Source organism: Miscanthus floridulus, chromosome 3 (genome assembly GCF_019320115.1).
Source record: "Miscanthus floridulus cultivar M001 chromosome 3, ASM1932011v1, whole genome shotgun sequence".
In the NCBI taxonomy this organism is placed as follows: Eukaryota; Viridiplantae; Streptophyta; class Magnoliopsida; order Poales; family Poaceae; genus Miscanthus; species Miscanthus floridulus.
In genome coordinates, this window is record NC_089582.1 from 143382168 (window position 1) to 143404781 (window position 22614).

General features: G+C 43.8%; 1 protein-coding gene and 1 pseudogene across 1 annotated transcript; one reads left to right on the forward strand and one right to left on the reverse strand.

The window, feature by feature from the left end:
* Positions 1-1308: 1308 nt before the first annotated feature.
* LOC136542672 (synaptotagmin-5-like) lies at positions 1309-14352 on the forward strand. The gene is made up of 13 exons (XM_066535201.1): positions 1309-1760; positions 2068-2170; positions 2251-2303; positions 2443-2563; positions 4369-4490; positions 9899-10000; positions 10080-10154; positions 10231-10310; positions 10378-10528; positions 10588-10818; positions 12915-13187; positions 13266-13379; positions 13911-14352. Exons 1-13 carry the CDS (start codon positions 1656-1658, stop codon positions 14067-14069), a joined length of 1689 nt encoding a protein of 562 aa, XP_066391298.1. The 5' UTR covers positions 1309-1655; the 3' UTR covers positions 14070-14352.
* An 882-nt stretch (positions 14353-15234) lies between these two features.
* LOC136547339 (disease resistance protein RGA5-like) lies at positions 15235-19285 on the reverse strand (annotated as a pseudogene).
* Positions 19286-22614: the final 3329 nt, after the last annotated feature.

The following is a 22614-nucleotide window of genomic DNA, read 5'->3' on the forward strand; positions in this document are numbered from 1 at the left end:
CTCTTGATGTCTTGCGGTGCACGCCGAGTAGTGCCGTGCACCGTAGGTCGTCGTCTTATGTGCTGGACCGCTCCTGGGAGCGCAGCCCATATAGTCTGTCGTGGGTATCCGGAGTCGTACCCCACAATATTGTGCACGCTGAACAACACCCATGTACACCCAATAATTTTTGCAAGAAATAAAAAAATCAAAGTTGGTACAATGCATCCTCTTCATGTCTCCCTCTCCTCCAAAGGCTCTGGCACGACTATTCCTGTCTGAATGTATTTTTGATACTATCCACTCCATTTTTTTACATGTCCGTATTAAAACTGTCCTAGGTCAATTATTTTTTTATTTTTGAGCATCAATTTTAAGAAATCCATATTTCACAACATGTAAGCTTTGTGAAAGTATATTTGTGATAATGAATCTAAAAACGTAAATCTCATGTTGTCTACATGTACAATTTTATAAAAAACGATGATCAAAATTAGAACAATCTTTAAAAATGATAACATAATTTATATTAACAAAAGAAATTACAAATCATACTTACTTTAGGAATCCTACAATCTACAACTTTTTTTAAAAAAAATATGTCACTTACCATAAACACACGTGTGCTGCACGTGTTTGTCCACTAGCAAATAAAAAAACAGTTGAAAAAATATAGTGTAGCAAATCTAGCGGTGCCTTTTCCATAATAAGCAAGAAAATAATTGAGGCCATGTTTAGTTCTCACCAAACTTCCAACTTTGACACTATGTAAAAAGAAGATTTTTCATCATATCAAACTTGCAGTACATGTATGGAGTACTAAATGTAGATGAAATCAAAAACTAATTGCACAGTTTGGTTGAACTCTGCGAGATGAATCTTTTGAGCCTAATTAATCAATGTTTGGACAATAATTTACAAATACAAACGAAATTGCTACCGTGTTTGCCGTCACATCTAACACCGTGCAAATGCCGATTCGGGCGCCAACTAAACGTGGCCTGAAGCAATTGCCGTGAAACACACGGGCCACCTCAATTTGAGCCTTCAAACATCGTTTTGATAACTGTGGCAACGTTCAAAACATTAATTTACGTCTGGAGGTTGAAGCCTTGGAGAGTATTTGGAAATAATTTGTGTCTACATGTAGCCATACAACGACTGGATCTTGCTTTTTGAAACAGAAGCGCCGCACGTCCGCACCTGTGGTGGAAGCGCAGACCGCAGTTCTGTCCATGGTCCCAGCACCCCGACACCGACCGACAGTGTGCCCCTACCCTGCCAGGCTGCCACGAAAATGATCCATCCTTTCCCTGCCGACTGCCGAGCAAGGCGTGCCGCGTGCCTGCTGCCTCGGCTCTGCACCTGGCTGGCTTGGAGACACCGCATCCGACTTGCCTGCCACTAATCAAGCCATTTTTAAAAATCTAATCCCCAATCTGCTTTTCCCCTTCTCAGTTCTCACTCATCTATAGGTTTCTTCGAGAATGACAAAATAATATGAAATCAGATTCGATTCGTGAGGCGGTAGAACAAGGATGCTCCTCCAATCCAGATTAAATTGAACCCACGCAGGCATCCGCGCGCAATCCATCCCCTTCGCGAAGCACCGCGATCCTCAGTTCCTCATCGCCCCGCCGACACTTGGGGGCGGCGCTTGCGCCCGTGCCTGCGCCATGGCGTTCCTATTCGCCGCATTCCTGGGCCTGGTGGTGGGCGTGGCCGTCGTGATGGCGTTCGCGCGATTCGAGAACAGCCGCGCCGAGCAGCGCCGTGAGCTGGTATGTGTCGACGACCCGATTCCACCCCCTTCGATTTCTCGTTGCGATAGCTAGTTTGGTTCAATTCGATTTAGGGTGAATGGGTGATGCTATGCCTAGATTCGCGTAGGTTTATTAATACCTTATGGGCTCTTACCTCATTATTGCTAATTAGTACCAATGTTGTAGGAATTATCTCTCTCCGAATCCTATAATATATAACGGTAATGTGGGGACCGATAGAGTATTGCTATCCAGTATCCTGATCCACTTCATGTTTTGGAACCTGTCATCTATTTTTCATGCCTGGCCTGATTTGTTTCTGCAGGCTGCTATAGTTGCAGCTTTCTCGAAGTTGACTGTACAGGATTTGAGGAAGCTCATCCCACCTGAGTTCTATCCATCATGGGTTTCATTCACACAAAAGCAGAAGTTGAGTTTTTGCCTATTCTTGCAGCCAACCTTTATGCTGTGCAATACTGCTGGTACTGATACTGTTTTTGATATGTACAGCTTAAATGGCTGAATCAAGAGTTGGTAAAAATCTGGCCATTTGTCAATGAGGTACTAGCTTTTACAGGGTCTTTCAGTACTCCACACTTCTGATTTTAGCTGAACTTTCTTCCTACTATTACTCTTGAGTGAATTTGGTTATCAACAGTAGTAGAAGTAATAATAAGAGAGTCAAATGTGGTGGTTGTAGGCTGCATCAGAGTTGATTAAAACTTCTGTGGAGCCTGTTTTTGAGCAGTACAAGTCATTCATCTTGGCCTCCCTCCATTTTTCAAAGTTGACACTTGGTACCGTTGCCCCTCAGTTTACTGGTATGGCCTCAACACTTGTGGTGCTCTTTTTTGTATGTACTATGATACAAATTATCTTCCTTGTCCTTTCCTCTATTTTTCAATTGTTTTTTGAACTGTGAATCTGTATGCAGTAATGGTCTTATTGGTTTCCTCAGGCTTGTGCAGTGCAGTTTGCTCGTTGGTTGTCTGCATACGCTCTTATGCAGGTTTGCACAGTGCTCAAAACAGGCCCAATGCTGCATTAGCTAGTACGCCAGATTCTGTCGTATTAGACAATGCAGATTTGCACAAGCTGATGCGCACATAGAAATGAAACATTCTCACATCCCATACCTCTACTAGAAAGTAGAAACATGAGATTCAACTAGTGACTACATGCAACAAAATGTGAACAACCAAACACAATCTTATCAAATGCGGCTTGCCTGTGCAGAACAACCAAACATAAGGCATGCTGGCTTAGATTATGCTACATAAGGTCTAAATGTCTAATGTAGGCTAAGGCTAATGCAAGCAACCAATCAGACCCTAAACTAGATCAGATATGCTGACTCCTGGTTTCGTAATCAATAGTAAATATAATTGGCATACTCTGCGTCTTTACAAATATAAGGATGCCTAGGTCAATTATTATTTGTTAATCACATTTATTTATTTTATCGAACAACGTAGGAGAGCACGTGTCATTTCATTAAGAGAGAAATAAGATACAAAGGGAAGGTCAAAAAACAACCCCTCCCATCCTCCCCCACCCTCAAGCACACACACACCAGGTCAATCACTCTACAGATGGTGGCATCAATCAGTTAGGCCAACTATTGTTTCATGATTAGGTTTTCTTATCAATATTAAATAGATCTAGGCATATTCTTGCATGAACCTTTGCGAACAGCTTCATTGATGGTGTTAGGTGTATATCTTGCTGGTGTTTACCTACTAGTTTAGGGGGTTTCTTGCACATGTACGTGCTGTATATCTCCCCTGTTTGTTTGGGTTTCTCCTCATGCTTGTGTTGTGTAATCAAACAAGCCAGCAAGCAATGCAGAGAAGCATCTCTATGATTGTGTTTTTTATGGTGCAGCCCCGAGGGTGAACACAGTGGTACGAACTGTGTCAGGAGTTTGGTAGCTGAGTACTGCTTGCTAGCTTGGCACTAGGCTTAGGTTGTTTCTTTCTTTCTTTTATTTTTTTGTGGCGTGAATGAACTGACATCTTGTGTCATGTGTGTCTGTTTTTTAAAATATTCTGACTTCTATTCCTTCTTTAATGACATGCAACTCGCCTGCACGTTTGAGGAAAGAAGTATTTCAAAGTTTTATACTTAAATCTTATTTTTGTGATCCCAATATCCCACTGATGGCCTAGTTGTGCTAGATTATTGGTTCTGTTGATCAGTCCGGATGTCTCTGAAGTCTGTATGATAATTTTAGGCAGCAGGAGATAATCCTCAGTTTCCTTTTTTTTATTACTGATGACATGGCCAAAGGACTCTAGTCCAGGTGGCTAGAGCTTTCCGGCGGCACCCCCAGGTCCTGAGTTCGAATCCCCGTGGGAGCGAATTTCAGGCTGGGGGTAAAAAAAACCCTCACCGCACCTCCTGTGGGGCAGTTGTCCCGGCCTGAAGGTAACGGTGCGTGGCGCCGGCCAAGGAAGGTAACGGTGCGTAGCGCCGGCCCAGGTTGCGGCCTGCTAGCCCGGGTGTGCAGCGGGGTTTGGGGTTTTCTCGGTCGGGAGACTGAGAATCTCCTTCTTAGTGTAATACCGTGGGGCGGTCTTTCTCCCACCGGCCAAGTTTTTTTTTACTGATGACATGGTATTTTCAGGTGTTTCAATCTTGGAGAGTGATGATTCTGCCATCACCATGGAACTCGAGTTGCAATGGGATGGCAATCCCAATATAGTACTTGACATCCAAACAACACTTGGAATTTCTCTTCCTGTACAGGTAATATGCTGTTGTTATACGCTGAATTAAAGCAGAGAAAGGTATATGAATCCCTGTAATCTGGTTTACTATCCAAAAATCTTCTCCGCCCAGCTTGTATATTGTTATAATCTGCATGCCACTTTTCACAATCTGCAAGCTGAAACAAGCAGGCCTTATAGTCTCAGTATGATTTAACTAATTTGTAGTTGTACTATTTCCTAACAATTCACTTGTAGTATTTCTATTTCTGAATGTCTAAACCCAAAGAAGCAGCAGCTTAAACACTGTGCTTATTATTATTTTTTCTAGAACATGCAGGAGATCTGCGTGTCACACACCAACACCCCTTCGCTCTCAAACAACTAAACTGCCCATGATACACCACAAAACGCTACCACGACCAGGAGAAAAACACCTTAATGTCAGCTGAAGAGACAAGACGATTAGATAAGCAATGCCCTTAGTCCCTGCCAATGTTAGATAATCTTCTGCTCTCTCATCTCTCTTTTGTCATTGGATTGGAACAGGGACTGCTCCTTTCTTTTCTTTCATTGTTGCCTGTCTTTAGTACAGTACTGCGAAAGGGCCTCTAGTTGAGTTGGTTAGATGGTCTGAGTTTCAGGCTAGGGTTAAAAAAATCCCCTCGTCTGTCCCACGCCAAAGCACAGGTCTAAGGCTTGGCCACGGTTGTGATCATTCTCACATGGGCTACGGTGCCGCTGTGTATGGGTGGGGCAGAGGTTCGGGGGTTTTCTTGACCTGCGTGAGAAGGTCTTCTTAATGCAATACCCGTTTTTTTTTTGTCTTTAGGACAGTAGCAGGTAACATAGTGGTAGCACAAGTAGTATGGGCAGCATGGCCCTTAGTTGGTAGAGTTTGTAGATGACCTCATGTACTTTTGACTAAAAACTACTAGAGGCATAGCTGCAGCCTCAGTTCAGCAGCTCCATTTCACGTGTGTTGATATGTGTGTGCGTGCTCTGATCTCCTTTTCTTCAACCTCCAGCCTCTGTGTGTGTTTGTGTGTGAGTGAGGGGTGTGGTGATAGACACCTGAGTGACAGCCGGCCAACAGCCAAACTCCATAATCTCATCTCTTCAACCGCCAATAGCGTGATGCTCTCAAGATGTGAGGTCCCATAAAAAACACAGCGCTTACGATAGATTCCAAATGATCCAACTTCCAAGAATTATAATGGAATTTTGACCTTGCTGAACCTGTCTGACCACCCCTTGGTTGATTCTAGATCACCAGCCATCGAAGGAAGACTCCAGTTGAGGGGAGAGGTTCTGGAGCCCCACCCTTTGTAGCAGCCAAACCAAAACTGCCAAGAGAAAACACATGCCACTAAAGGTGATTAATTGTTTCACCTTTCACACGATGGGCAGCAAGGAGGATGTTGCAAACCCCGGCGAGCCAGCAGGTCAGTGAAACACTGTTGCCTAACTGTTGTGCCTGGTGCTTGGCTATAGGTGGGTGGTGGTGGATGTGGTTCTCAATGGGACGGCGAGGACCTTGCCTCGCCTTCCCGGAGCTGACAGGGACGGTAACAGAGAGGGGAAGGGAGAGGGAGAGGGAGCGAGTTTTTGCTTGCCTCATTCCTTCACTGATGCTCCCCTTTTAAGCAGGGCTTATAAACCAAATACTGAAAGTATTAAACACATGAATTGATAAGGAAACAATCCCACATTTCTCCTAATCAAAGTGTCGGTGTTTCGAGTAACCACCTACGAGTAAATTTCTAGTATTGCGCGTCTGGCACGGATGGTGTGCTTAAAGGACACAAGGTTTATACTGGTTCGGCAGAATGTCCCTATGTCCAGTTCATCGCTGCTGATCGCGTTACTAGCACTGAAAGTTTGTAGTAGGGGTTACAAACGGGTGAGAGAGGGACAGGTCCCAAGTCTCTGGTGGAAAGAGTGAACGGGTGCCGAGAGCTCGGTTGTTGCTCAGCCGTGTGTTTGTGTTATGTTCTGGTCGGTTCCAGGTTCGATGGGTTCGTGATGGTTCGATCGGGTCTGGCCTCAATCGATCGATCGATCCCCTTCGTGGGGCGCCCTGCTTTCCTTTTTATAGGCCAAGGGAAAGCATGGGTTACAGCGGAGGGGAAAGAGAAGAATGAGAGAGCCGAAGGCCTTCAGGATCGTCAGGTCCTTATCATTCATGCGGGTCCCGTCGACCCTGTAGATGTCAACAGGGACGGCTCCACGTCGCGGCCCTGTCCGTCACTGGCGCCATGCGTAGGCATCGTCTGCCGGTCATAGCGCTCAACTCCGTCCTGGCGGACGTCGTGGTGAACTGACGCACCTGTCAGTGTTCGGACGAGGGTTAGGCAGAACAACACCGGTACGCCCGGCGCTCTTCCTGATGTGAATCCTCGGGTATGGCCCGTCGTGGCCGTGGGTTACATCGGGCCGTGTCGGTCTCCTCCCTGGTGTCAGAGCTTTTGACCTAGGCCCATACACTTGGACCTGGAGTGGTTGGTGGCGGCATGGGTCTCCGTCGGGCGAGACGGAGTCCGCGGCCTCGGGGTCGGGCGAGACGGAGCCCGCGGCCTCGGGGTCGGGCGAGGCAGAGCCCGCGGCCTCGGGGTCGGGCAAGGCGGAGCGCAATCCCAAGGGTCGGGCAAGGCGGAGCTCGTGGCCTTAGGGTCGGGCGAGGCGGAGCCCTCCTCCGGAGGCCGAGCGAGGCGGAGCGCAAACCCAAGGGTCGGGCGAGGCAGGGCCCTCCCCCTGAGCCCGGGCGAGGCGGAGCGCAAACCCAAGGGTCGGGCGAGGCGGAGCCCGCGGCCTTGGGTCGGGTGAGGCGGAGGCCGGGCGAGGCGGAGCGCAAGGCGGAACCCGCGCGCTTGGGGGTCGGTTGGAGCCGTAGTCACGCTCTTGACTGTTCGGATGAATTAATGTTGATGACCATTAGCCCCTCCTCTTCGGGTACGCTAGTATTGGTCCCCGACACAAAGCATTTGGAAAACTTCAGTCATCGTGGCGCCTGAACTGTGTAAGCGTGCTGATGTGTCTGCCTTTATCTTCTTCTTGTGACGTTTAAAACATGGGGCCGGGGGCCCCACATAACGGCTACATCTTTACTGGTTTCTATTTTTTGCCACAGACCAACAGTTTTGTGTCAAAAAAGCATGAAACGGTTATACTCAATCCTAGCAAATTTGAAGAACTGGAAACATATTCAGTGCAATAATTGTTCCAGATATGAAACAATTATTATTTTTTGTTCGTGGCTCTTGTTTGGTTTTGACAAGGGACTTCAACCAAGTTAAGTGCTTTAAGGATGAAAGGGAGCATCTCTTGGTGAAGGAGGATGAGATCCGACATCGATGGCAAGAGTATTTTGACAAATTGTTCAATTGTGAGAATACGGACACAACATTTCAGCTGGATGACTCTTTTAATGACACCAATAGGCGCTTTGTGCGGAGAATCCAAGAATCTGAGGTCAGAGAAGCGTTGAAAAGGATGAAAGGAGGTAAGGCGATGGGACCGGATGGTATCCTAATCGAGGTGTGGAGATGCCTCGGGGACATAGCTATAGTATGGCTAACCAAGCTGTTCAACCATATTTTTCGATCGAACAAGATGCCTGACGAGTGGAGAAGTATATTGGTACCGATCTACAAGAATAAAGAGGATGTTCAAAGTTGTACTAATTGCCGGGGAATTAAGTTGATGAGCCATACTATGAAGCTATGTGAGAGAGTTATCGAGCATCGCTTGAGAGCAATAACGCGGGTCTCTATGAACCAATTTGGTTTCATGCCCGGAAGGTCAACCATGGAAGCCATTTTCTTAATAAGACAAGTTATGGAGCGGTATAGGGAGAAGAAGGACTTACACATGATTTTTATTGACTTGAAGAAGGCTTATGATAAAATACCAAGGAATGTTATGTGGTGGGCTTTGGACAAACATAAAGTCCCAACGAAGTACGTCGGGCTCATTAAGGACATGTACAACAATGTTGTGACTAGTGTTCGAACAAGTGATGGAGACACGGATGACTTCCCGATTAGGATAGGACTACATCAAGGGTCAGCTTTGAGCCCTTATATGTTTGCCTTAGTGATGGATGGGGTCACAAGGGACATACAAGAGGACATCCCTTGGTGTATGCTTTTCGCGGACAATGTAGTGCTAGTTGATGAAAGCCGGACAGGAGTGAATCAGAAACTGGAGTTATGGCGAGAGACTTTGGAGTCCAAAGGTTTTAGACTAAGTAGAACTAAAACTGAGTATATGAGATGTGACTTCGGCACTACTACTCGGGAGGAGGAAGATATTAGTTTGGAAGGTCAAGTAGTGCCTAGGAAGGATACCTTTCGATATTTAGGATCAATGCTACAGAGAGACGGGGATATTGATGAAGATGTTAGCCATAGAATCAAAGCAGGGTGGATGAAGTGGCGCCAAGCATCTGGTGTCCTATGTGACAAAAGGGTACCACAGAAGCTAAAAGGCAAGTTTTATATGACGGCGATTAGACCTGCTACGTTTTATGGTGCAGAATGTTGGCCTACGAAAAGACGACATGTTCAACAGATAAGTGTCGCGGAAATGCGTATGTTGCGTTGGATTTGCAGTCATATAAGAAGGGATCGGGTTCGGAACGATGATATACGTGATAGATTAGGGGCAGCACTAATTGAAGAAAAACTTGTCCAACACCGGTTGAGATGGTTTGGACATGTCCAACGGAGACCTCCAGAGGCACCGGTGCGTAGTGGAATCCTAAGCCAGGATAGTAACGTGAAGAGAGACAGAGGAAGACCGAAGTTGACTTGGGTAGAGGCAATAAAATGAGACTTGAAAGGATGGAATATACCCAAAGACTTAGCCTTAGATAGGAGTGCTTGGAAAACAGCTATTCACGTCCCTGAACCTTGATTGTTTCTGCTGGGTTTCAACTCTAGCCTACCCCAACTTGTTTGGGACTTAAAAGACTTTGTTGTTGTTGGCTCTTGTTTGGTTTCATCTCTAGCCTACTCCAACACGCTGGAGGCTAAAAGGCTCTGTTGTCTTTGTTGTAATTGATGTGCATGTGGTGTGCATTCCTTTAGACATACATGTATATACCTGTGTGTTAGTATCGAGCTTGGGCCTTGGGCCGTGTAATCCTAAGCATAGCCGGTCAGCCCTTGATTGATTAGGAATAGGAGAGGCATTCTTGGTTGGTATTGTTTCTATAGACCCAAGATCGACTGTGGCCTATACATACATGTACTCTGTGATCTAATCAATCAATCTACTATTTCCACACAATCCCTATTGCTTACACATGGATCATGGAAGGGAAAATGTTGCACAAATTTTTGAGCAGTTGAACTATGCTTGATGTTGTGCAGTAGGATATAAATTTTTTAGATCATGGTGTAATTATAGAGTACCAAGTATATGTTTGTTTTTTATCCATGTTAGGTGAAAAATATTGGATTCACAGGAGTACTTCGGCTCGTATTCAAACCTCTGGTGGCTGAATTCCCCTGTTTTGGAGCTGTTTGTTGTTCTTTAAGGGAGAAGGTATCACAATTTTGTTTCAGATCTAATGCTCCTCGAAATGACTCTAGTAGATTGCATGATTTAATTAGTTTGACTGCAGAGCAAGGTGGAATTGACCCTCAAGGTTATTGGTGGCGAAATGACTGCTATTCCAGGAATTTCTGATGCAATTGAGGTTTTTTAATACATCATCCACTTTATTTTAGTATGTACTTCTGCACCTGTTGCATTACATTTATTGAACAATTCAGGGGACGATACGTGATACAATCGAGGATACACTGACATGGCCGAATCGCATAATTGTTCCCATTGTACCTGGAGACTATAGGTAACTCACTGCACACTGGAAGTATGTATGTTTGTCATTGGATTGTTGAGTATGCCTGTTCTTTCAGTGACTTGGAGTTGAAACCTACTGGGGTATTAGAAGTTAAACTGGTGGAAGCTAGGGACCTAAAGAACAAGGACCTTGTGGGAAAGTCAGACCCTTTTGCAGTGCTATACATACGTCCATTGCGTGAGAAAACAAAGAAAAGCAAAACAATTGTAAGTGCTTTCTCTTGTTTAAGGTAGATGAATGTCATCCTAACTTTGTTCTTCTGCAGAACAATGATTTGAACCCCATCTGGAATGAGCACTATGAATTTGTGGTTGAGGACATATCTACGCAGCACTTGACTGTAAAAATTTATGATGATGAAGGACTCCAAGCATCAGAGATCATTGGCTGTGCTCGAGTAGACTTAGCTGATCTACAGCCAGGAAAAGTGAAGGATTTATGGTTAGATCTTGTGAAGGACCTGGAAATTCAACGAGACAAGAAACCTCGTGGTCAGGTCAGTTGATGCACTTCGCATGTCTTTTCCAGGTTTAGATACAGTATTACAGGTTATCTAATATGTGGTTAAACCGTAGTATTGGCTCTGGCATTTTAATTCCATTGCATTTGCTAGTTATAGTTGTGAATGAATGGATATGCTAGGCACAATCATGATTTGCCGTAAGATTTACAACACAATACTGCTCCTAATTCACCTTTAATAAGCTTTTGTTTTCAGAACTAGAGAAATATTTTAGTTGAAACGATGATAGCACACTAGTCTAGTCAAACTGAAAGCGAAGGTATGCGGCGAGAATTAGTAGATTATAGAGGTACATAGAACATGTATATATAGGTAGGGATAGGGACGGCTTGTAGAAACAGAACCGTCCTCTGATATCCCATACCAAATAAAACTCAATCTACAATAAGTGCGTGGACTTGGGAGTCCAAGACACAAAGCCTGAAAAGGCTGGCTGACTAGACCTAGGCCGCAAGGCCCAGTATAGGTCGTTCGACACACCCCTGCAGTCGAAACAATGGAACCTCGGATGTTGAGACTGGATCTGAACTCAGTGAACACAGAAGACGGCAAGACTTTGGTGAAAATGTCAGCATACTGCGAGGAGGATGGAGCCTGCAGGACGCAGACATCACCAACAGCCACACGCTCACAAACGAAATGGAGATCAATCTCAATATGCTTGGTACGCTGATGTTTAACTGGATTGCTGGACATGTATACGACACTGATATTATCACAATAGACCAGTGTGGCGCGGCAGAGGAGCAGAAAGATGACGGCCTGCCTGGTGAACCAGTAGGCGGCGGCGAACCTCCAGACAGTGTGTCGGTGGAACCAACAGGAGGTGGTGGCCGGTGTGTTCGGGTGTTTTCTAGGCTGGTATGGCTGCGGTCTTCGCTGGCTATAGAAAACCATGGGGGTGGTCTTTCCCCACCAGCCTACTTTTTGGAAGAAGGTTGAGCAAACGATATGCAACAGTGTGTAACAACATAGTGACCTCTATACATAGGAGTTGACTGGAAGCATGACTAAATGCAAATGGACATGTGGAGCAGCGTTTTGGTGCAAACTACCATGGTTCACATTTGTCTCATGCTCATGATAACGAAGTGATAAAGCATATATGCTAAACTATGATAGATTTCAAATTATTAACTATTTTTTATTTAAAAATAAATAAATACAGCAGGGGAGGCCCCCACTGTTAGGATTTTATTAAAAGAAAGCAAAACAAATGTACAGTTGTACAAAGAACACAAGAAGGGGAAACTAAACAGGCAAGAAAACGAGGCCGGAGAGAGGCCAGAGAACTAAAAAAACAAGAGCAGCTACAAAAAAAAAGTTAGCATGCAACTCAAAAGACACTCCTTTTTTTTGGGGGGGAAACAAAAGATGGCTCCATCTAAAGAGTAAAGTGGTGGTCAATAAAACTTGTCTCTTGATGTCATCTAGGTCCCTAAACTACTAAAATTTATTTGCATCCCTAAACATGTTAAGAGTACTGCCTGAGGTCCAAATCTACCTCAGTAGATAATGACAAGTAGCGTGGAGCTCCATATAACCATGTGTGTTCACCTAGCAGCAGCACCACTTTTTGATATATCTGTGTTGGATTGAGGGTAAATAGAGTATAACTTGTAGCTAATGACATGTATCCCAAGCATGTATCAATTGCAAAACTTATCTCTTAACATCCGTGGTGCCTGTGGCCAGCTCCTACACATGCAACACCTGCCTTTCGAGCTGTATATACTGACCCACATGACACCCCGAGTGACATTTCAGTTTTTTTAATGGAAACAGGAGGGGTTTCCCCCTACTGTGCATTTATTAATAAAAAGGCAAAAAAAGATCGACACAAAAGAGGAAAGGAAGAAAATAAGCAATTACATCAGGGCTTCTAGCCATTGTTATAGAAGGAAAGTACTTCTTTGCTCTGTGAACTTCAAATAATATGTGTTCTTTCTTTTTCCTGTATTCTTATTGAAATTCAAATAAAACTTGGATCATATACATTTATGTAACAGTGGTCCTCCATTTTTTCTTGCAGGGAAGTTAATGATTTTGCATGTTTCCTTATTCCTCAGGTTCACCTGGAGCTCCTCTACTACCCTTACGCTAAGCATGAAGGGGTTCCTAACCCTTTTGCTAGCCAGATTCAACTAACTTCATTGGAGAAGGTTCTCAAAACCGAGTCTAATGGATATGATGTTAATCAGAGGAAAAATGTTATTACGAGAGGAGTCCTTTCGGTAACGGTCATATCTGCAGAGGACTTGCCACCTATGGACATTGGTGGCAAGGCTGACCCATTTGTGGTCCTGTACTTAAAGAAGGGAGAAACCAAAAGGAAGACAAGGGTTATTATCTTTCCCAATCTCAGAGTTCTGTACGGCCATATACTTTTTCAAGGCTCTCATAATTCAGTATTATTGCAGGTTGTGACAGACACGCTAAACCCAATATGGAACCAAACATTTGATTTCATGGTAGAAGATGCACTGCATGATTTGCTCATGGTGGAAGTATGGGACCATGATACATTTGGAAAGGTGCATTCTGTCTCTTGCATATTGTTTGTTCATTTGAAATCTAAAATTCCCTACCTTGATTCTTTATGGCTTCACAACATTTGTGCCAATTTGTCCCTGTGTTATTCTTTATAAGGGTGTTTGTTTTTTGTTGTCTCGACCAGATAAACATTCTGGTTTAACAAGTCAGAGAAAAACTGTGGGAGAGGCTACTTGATATGTTTATTGCTGCTTATGCAGTTTCAGTAATGTGTAGCCCTCTTGTTTTTACTTTTTCACTGCTTTGTGACCGATAGTTATTGTTTCTGATTTTTCTCATTGCATTTGCTGCTTCGATGTGCTCGTTGTATCCGTGAATGTAAAGTTGTTGAGTTGCCCTGTTCGCTTGAACTTATCAGCCATGGTATAGTGTTTTTCTCTCACAACAAATCAGCGAACAATACTTTTCAGTCTGGCTTTTTAGCGAAACGAACAGGGCAGGCACCTTGGAACTCAAACCTAGTGTTTGGTTCTGTATTCGTGTGCTAATGTTACCTATTTATTACGTTGCAGGATTACATAGGGAGGTGCATCTTGACGCTCACAAGAGTTATACTTGAAGGTGAATTCCAAGATACCTTTGTCGTGCAAGGTGCCAAATCGGGAAAACTGAACCTGCACTTCAAGTGGACGCCACAGCTAATCTATCGTGATCGTGACCGGGACCAGTGAGACCTGTAAACGAGAAGGCAGATAAACAGTTATCCCCAACTACGCATGCATATCAGCTGGCCAGTCCTGTACACAAATCGACAGTTCTTGGAGCCGCACGACCGAAAAGAAATGAACCGATCGACCTGTATCTTCTCCTTTGCGATGCAAGTGCATGGACCTGTATATTGAGCCGTGAATGGATAGGAAATGTTACGTTGCAACTTGCAAACCCAGATATGCCACGTGTTCATATATTGGGAGTGAATCTTAGCAAAACTCGGAGTTGAATATGGTTTCACCAGACCTTTTTTGATGCTTTCGTTATAGTTTGATAAATTTTAATGGCTGCATGTTCAAAAAATTTTGTGGGAAAAGTTGATAGTTCTTACGTTAAGAATGAAGAATCATGTACCCTTGCTAGGGTACTTGTATATTGATAATGATGATGATTGTGTGACAATATGACAAATCGGACTAGCAATTCCCTGATATTAAAGAGCAAACGGTTTCTTGCTCTATCCCCTCGTGCTTGACAGGTCGGCTTTGGTACCTTTTGTTTGAGCTGCACGTGGTCCCGTTTGTGCAACCTGTTCCAGTGCAATTTGTGTCCATCTGGTTGTACTGTCGATACGCGAACCCTACACATACCGATACCGTTTGCGTTCATCTCCCATCAGTCCACGTCCTCTTAGTTCTTCAGATTTCTTTTTGGTTAATTAAAAATATATATATCGTCCGCTGCCAATACATCAAAGAAACGGTCATGGTTCTTTAGATTTCTTTTCGGTCAAAGAAACATTCTGCTTCCAATGAGCTCAACTTTGGACGCTGGTCTCAAGCCCCTGAATGCCTGGATTTAGCAGATACTATGGCGACACCAAATTTTGCCAATTGTTAATTTGATGTACTCTCTCCGTCCCAAAATAAGTATTGTTCTCGCTTCTTGATCAAACAATTTTAGCATTGACTTAATATATACAAAAAATATTAATATTTATAGCACATAATTAGTATTTTTATGTTTTTGCTGTCCGTTAGTTGTAGGCTGAATATATTTTCATGTTTTTGCTTCCGGTAGTCGTAGCCTTGTGATGCCTCCTAAGGGCACGAAGTACTCACACCACCCCTTTTTAACCATCGTTCTCACCTGTCAAGAACTCAAATATACTCAACTTTAAATAAATATATACAAAAATATTAATACTTATGGCACATAATTAGTAGATCATCGAGTCTATTTAGAGATACAAATGTTGCTAGTATTTTCTACAAATCAAGTCAAACTTTAGAAAGTTTGACCGGCACATAAATCATAGCAAGAAATAAATATGGACAGAGGGAGTACTTTAGTATATGCCACTGGTTTCTAGAACCGAGTAGCAGAAGACGGCTAGAACATCAGGTCAACCTGCTCCTCAAGCACCTCCTCCAGCTCTTCCTTGTCTGCGCCAACAACCCTGTCCTTAACGGAGCCCCCTTCATGAATAGGAAGGTTGGCACGCCCTTAACACTGAATTCCTTAGCAACTGTCTCCATTTCATCAACATCGACATCGACCTTCAAGAAAACAACATTCTGGAACTTCTTGGCTAGATCAGCAAAGACAGGAGTGATCTTGCGGGATGCTCTGCACCACCCCGCGGAGAAATGAACCACCACCAGCTTTCTGGGGTTGATCTGTTTGCCCCACTCCTGAAGGCTGTTGACAGTGATCACCAACTCCTCCGATGGCTTGGCAATATACCGCTGCCGTCTTCTGTTCCATTCCAGTACCGGATTGTTGGGGCTCCGAGATACTTGTTCTCTGATCTGGTTCTCAGCGGTCTCAACCTCTGAAGCCGTTAAAGCAGTATTCGTCCAGTCAATGGTTGCATGGACCTGCACGAGAGAAGGTAGATGCTGGATACCGATATCGAAATCATCATGTTTGGACCTTGTTCCCCGGGCATCGAGTTCTAGCCGAAGCCTTCGGAGCTGTGGCATGGCTCCAGCTTCAAACTGCATGCCCTTCCCACCACCATACTGACTGTTACACCATAATGACTTGAGGCACTGAAAGCCATCATTGCTACTCACGGTCATGCTTGGACTGCTATTCAAATCTAGTCTCAGGACGACCAAGTTAGGCAAGCTCCCCAGGGCACGGACACCATGTGCTTCTACTGCTTCAACATTGATATGCAGGTGCGTGACGGCTATGAGAGATGCTATCTCCTGTGGAACTTGCGGGAGGCAGCCACGTATTCTCAGCTCAAATTTTCGCAGGTAGTGGGCTGGTGAATCAACCAGTAAGTCAAGCAGAGGATGAGGGTAATTATCAAGTAAAAGGGACTGCAGGTTTGATTTCCTCAGCTCCTCAAGCAAACGCATCACTCCCTGTCGATCAGCTGCACTATGACGCTGCATATGACTAACTCTTATCCCAAGCATCCTCAAAGGTCCCAACTTATTAACATGCCCTGCTAGTTCCGAAGCAAGTGACCCATCAGGACCCATAAGGACTTTTGATAGTTCCTCCAAATTTTGCATTCTCCTCATTTCTCTCGGCGTTAGTGCCAATTCATCGGCAAGCAGAGATACCAGCTTTGTGTCTCTACACAGTACTGGTAATCTTCTCACTCTTGTTTGCCTTAAATCCAGGGTAGCCAATTGCTCAAGTTCCATGATTTGTTGGGGCAGCTTGGTGACATCAGTCCCGCCAAGTCCTAAGTACCTCAGCAGAGACAAATGTCCAATGCCTTCCAATCGTTTGTTCTCCAAGCCCTTGGTATCCTCAAGATCCAGCAACCGCAAATGTTTGAAGGCAGAAAGATCAGGGATCCTCCTTCCAGCATCACCAGAAAATGCAAGGGACCGCACCCTAGATAATTGCAAAAAGATTGCATCGTCGTCGTCTTCTTCAGCACAGCTTGAGGACACCAAACTCTTCTGGTCGAAAAGACAATATGTGTTTGAGATCAAGGTGTCAGTGTCACCTTCGTCTTCATCACCACAGTCGAGACTGACTCGCCGAACCATTTCACAAGGAAATAGTCCAGACTTCAACTCTTCACCTGGTGTAATAAAGTTTTCTTCGGATGACAAGGACTCCAAGAAATCAAAGACAACACCATGAACAGTGCAACCAATTGGCTGATCATCATTGCCATCAAAGGCCAGTTGGATCAGCCTCCTACTGATAAAGTGATAAGCTCATCAAAGTAGCTCTCCCCTGTTTCCCATGAACTCTTTCCATGCCTTTCAGGGATAAGTCCTTCAGCTACCCATCTTCTTACCAGACGATCCTTCTTGATGATGTCATAATTTCCTGAAAAAGCAGTCAAGAACAAGAAGCAAGACTTCAGAGGCAGAGGTAGATCAGCAAAACTGATGTCCAGTATCTTTCTCATTGCTTGTGACTCAGAATAAAATTGATCGGATTCTGATAAAATTGTTTTGTTAAGCTTTTCTGACTGCAACGACAGTTCGGCAGATGTCCTCCCTAAAAAACCTGCTGTAGCAATTATGGCCAATGGCAGGCCACCACACACTTCAAACATTTTCTTTGAAGATTCTTTGAAATGATCTGGCCATTCTTCTTCTTGAACATATACACTATTGCAAAATAAGCTTTTGGAATCAGTCTCGTCAAGAGGGATCATCTCATAAACAACATCATCAGGACGTCTAGAGCATGATATGGCAATATCCTCCATGCGCGTTGTTGTCAATATCCGACTTCCAAGATCATTATCAGGCAAAGCGCAAATAATAACTTCTGAATCCTGAGTACTCCGGATGTCATCGATGCAGATGAAATACCTGGCATTTGACGGTAAAACTTAATTAACTAGGCACCAAGATTAAGAGCTACTTAAAAATACCCATACAGTACAGCATATTTTTTTTATGAACTTAAATAATACCAGCTAACAATTTGTCTACAAAACAGATTAGGTTTCAGCAAGTTATTAGTTTTGATTTGCTATCTATCTGAAATAAAATTCCATGCAAGGTTTCCCAACCTATTCTCATCTCATCAAAGGGAAAAGCCAGATTAGCAAGGAAAAACATCAGTTACATTTTTTTTGCTGGGAAAAGATTTAGTTATATCATTATTGCCATAAACAAGCCCAAGGGGCAGGAGGTGAAAGAGAGATAAAGGAAGTCTGGTACTACATTGTCCATCCATCAGAACATAACCGGATGCACATATATATTGCATTCCAAAGAGATTTAAGAAGAATGGGTCAAAAAGAAAAGTTATACATGTGTATAAGACTATAAGGTAGAAATACATCAAGGATATCTATGTCCAACATTTTCCAAAACTAGAGAACAAAACCAAACAGCAACCATAAACACTCATCTGAAATTAAAGAACACATAGATTGACTCTTTTTGCATCAGATTAGCTGTATTTTAATAAGAGTTAGAATTGTATAACAAAAGTTGCATATATTCGAATTTTGTGATGCTATTGCACAAGCTATATTAATTCAGCATGCTAGACGAAACTAACAGAGGTAAAAATATTTTAACTCGAAAAAGTACCTCTTGGTGCGTAAGAATCCCCAAAGTTCAGTGATGATTTCATTGATTTGTTCGTCGTTGCTGCTCCAGGATTGCCAAGCATCCACCTCCGACTTCACTTGGCGGAGTATTTCGATTAGTGTGGTCCTCGTCGATGAGTTCCGACTGACAGAAACAAAAGCTTTGCACTCGAACTGCCCTTTAATACAGATCACAGATGTCTCCATATATCTCCTTAGCAAGAACAGTCTTGCCATGGCCTCCCCTTCCGTGTATGGAAACCACCTTCAGCTCCTTCTGCTCGCTCTCCAGATGATTTAGAATCTCTGGTTTTGAATGATTCAGACCAACGAGGACAGGCTTCTGCTTCTCCTCCCAGAACAATATACGGCCGGGTACTTCTCTAGGTCCAGCATAAACAAGTTCTGCATCAGAAGTAGGGGCTTGCTTCAGAAGCTCGTACCTTTTGCAGCGGCTTCGAGCTTCCTGGATCTCGTCCTTGAATTCTTCAATTTGCTTCATATCCGATTCGCTGAAATCCTTCTTCAGATCAATCCAGTCTTGACTTGCTCACCCGTGGCCCGTCCTCCGGTAAATTTGTTCATGAACTCATCTCTAAGGCTCTGGAGATCTTGCAGCAAGTGCTCGGTCATGGGATGGTTCTCCATTAGTGGGGTGATCTTCTCGACAAGGGAGTTGATTGTGTTAGGTTGATCTCCACGTATTTGGCCCAACGGTCAATTGGGGCGCTCAATTAGGGCCTTGACTCGCAACCTAATCGGGCCGCCAAGCCGCTCTCCTGACGGGTGGACTCCCGTCGTGCAGCGCTACGTAAAGGAGGTGGGAGCTGAGGCTCGAGACACGAGATTCACTGCAGCCGTCAGTTTCCCACCGAGTCTAACCCTAGTCCGATCTAGAGGTAGCGTTGTGAGCAACGAGAAGCTCCATTGGCCTTCACCGCCGTCACTGGATCCGCTGTGGCTACGTCACCGGCGCCTCAGCCGTGACACGGTTTAGTGAGGTACATCAGCAAGTCATCCCATCTAAGTCAAGTTTTACCACTAGATCTGTACATAGAGGTCCAGTAAGTCTTATCAATGGTATCAGAGCCATGGTTGCCAGTGAGTGTGTAGATCTAGATCGGGTAGAAAAGTGAAAAGAAATCAAGAAGGAGATGAATCGGATTGAACCCTAACCCTAACCCTAGATGGATGGACGAAGAAAGGGGAGGACCTACCTGGTTCCTCACCGTCGTCGCTACCGCCGCGCGCGGGAAGAAGCAGCCGAGCCACTGGGGACCGCTCGACGGCGACGCGCTCATCTACTGGGGAGCGCGCACTCCGACGAGGGGACCCGCGGCGGCGTCGCCCTTCTTCTCCCGCGTCTACTGCTTTGAGGGCTGACAAAGGAGAAATGGATCTAGGGTTTAGGGAAGAGCGCGTGTGGGGGCGCAAAGAGCACCACTGCGATACCACTCGATGGCACCGCGCACGGCTCCAGCCGCACACGTGCACCGATGAAGGGCACCACAGCGGCGCCGCCACCTCCCGCGTCGACCTCGGGTGCGGCGTCTATGGTATGCGGCGAAGAGTAGCTAGGGTTAGGGTTGGGGGAGTGGAGCCACGCGGAGTCAAGGGCACCGTCGCCCAGATCGCTCGACGGCGATGCGCTCAGCCTTGGGCGAGCGAGCTCACCAACGAGGGGACCGACGGTGGCTCCACTCTGTTGTGCCTCTCGTTTCTCTACCGCGGCGCTGAGGAAAGAAGAGAGAGAAAGCAAAGAAGGAAATGACGCTAGGGTTTGGGCGAACCGATGCGGCGGTGATTTTTTTCGCCGAGATCGTCGCTCGACCGTCCAATCAAGATCAACGGCTCCAGGCGAGCGGACCAAATTCAGCCTAGGCGGGCGAGTGAATTCCCGACCTAGGCCTAGGTTGCGGCCTGGGCGCGGGGGAAGGCGCTGCGCGCGCATGCAAGGGGGTCGCGTACTATTTTTGCCAGGCTAGGCCGAATGAATAGTAAATGTAGAGTTTTGTTTTATTATTTTCAGAAGCAGTTTTGATGAATTTTGTCAAGTTTTGAATCTCTGTCAAAATTTGAACCAACGAGATAATTTTTTAGAGAGTAGATGAATAAAGTAAAATGCTTCTGAAAAGTAGATAAAGAACTTTCTCATGTTTCCGCTGCAAAGTTTAATGTTGATTATATTTTAATTAAATTCAAACCAATAGGAGAATTTAATTCGAAGAGCAGTTACATTTAGTAAATTATGATTATGTTTATCCTCTAATTAAATTGGAACCAACGAAAAAATTTAAATTAGAGTTGTAGTTTGTTTTTATTTATGTTAAATTATGGTATTATTATTTTCTGACCAACGTTGATGATAACAATATTATAATAAGTTTAAGGTTGAAGTTTAAATCTCTGATAAATTTTATACCAAGATGGTCAATTTTTCAGAGAGTAGATAAAGATCAAGAAATGCTCCTGAACTAATAGAATGTATTTTGTTATCAAATTGATTTATGAGTTTTATGTATTAATTCTATTTTCTGTCCAACAGTGATGTAGAATTGATGTAGGAGCACCTTGTTTATTTAACCGACGAAATCACTTGGCTGCATGCCAACGGGCTATAATGTTGGGCTATGTGAATGAAAAGGCTTGAGTCAAGCCAGTTCAGGACTATTTTTTGTTAGTTTATTAATTTTTCTGATTAAATTAGAACCAATAGGAAAATTTAATTAGAAAATGAAGTATAAGTGAATCTTTTTATGATAAGAGTTGCAATAAGTAACATGCATGTCTAATTTGACCAACGTTGGATTAAGCATGCGTATTTGTATATAGATTTATCCCGCATGGAGAGAAGTTTGGCATAGTACTTATGCTAGTCCATCCTGCATGGCAGGAGAAGTTTTGTGATGATTCATATGTTTTGTATCCTGTATAGCGAGAGAAGTTTGGGTAGCTCTTATGTTGTCCTAGTATTGACCGTGGCACAATAGAAATACATTGTCATGGTCAATACTAACCAAAAGATAAGAAAAGATGCAAGCGTGACTTGCAAAAGATGAAACAATAAGAAAGTTTGTGTTTTTAAAGAAAATGAGAAGGACAATAGCGTTTATGCGAAGTTCAAGAATGAAAAATTTATTTTCCACATCCTGTGAATAGATGACATTCTACTCACTAGTAGTGATGTTAATTTGTCATTGGAGAAGAAGAAGTTTTGTCCTCAAGTTTCAATGTGAATAATCTTGGTGAAGCGTCATTGGTTCTAGGAATCGAAATTCATCAAGATAGAAGAAAATGGGGTATTAGGACTATCGCAAAGGCATACTTAGAAAAGATTCGAAAGAAATAAAGTATGCATACGAGTAAACATAAGCCTGCTCCTATAGTCAAGGGTAATAGATTTGGAAACTCTAAGTGTTACAGAAACCGATATGAGATCGATCAAATAAACATGGTTTCATATGCTTTAGCTATTAGAAGCTTAATGAGTGTACAAGTACAAGTAAAAACTTACCCTGATGTAGTTTACGTATCCGGGATATTTTGGCAGAAGTCCAGTCCAGATATAGATCATTGAAATGGAGTTGAGAATGTCTTACAATTTTGCAAAGTATCATAGGCCTCATGCTGAGTAAGAAAGAACAAGTACTCTCAAATAGTTAAGGGTACAAATGTTAAGTCTTGGCAAGATGTGTAGTGAAATCCATAATAGTTGCTAACACTCAGAGTTAGAGTATTATTGTGGAAAAGCTCCAAAGAAACTATTATGGTGTCATCAGTGATGCATACCTGAAAGGTCCTAGTATGGCTAGAGGAGGGTGAATAGCCTATTTAAAAATATACAAACCAACTAGAGCAATTTGATTAGTATGACAAATAGTGAAACACAAACTTACTCTAGCTCTTACAAGGGTTGCAAGCCACCTATCCAACAATTCTAGTTACTATGATCACTAGACACATAATTTGCTAAGTCACTACTCACTAAGAGCTCTCACACTTGCTACACTAAAGAGCTCCACTAGATGAAC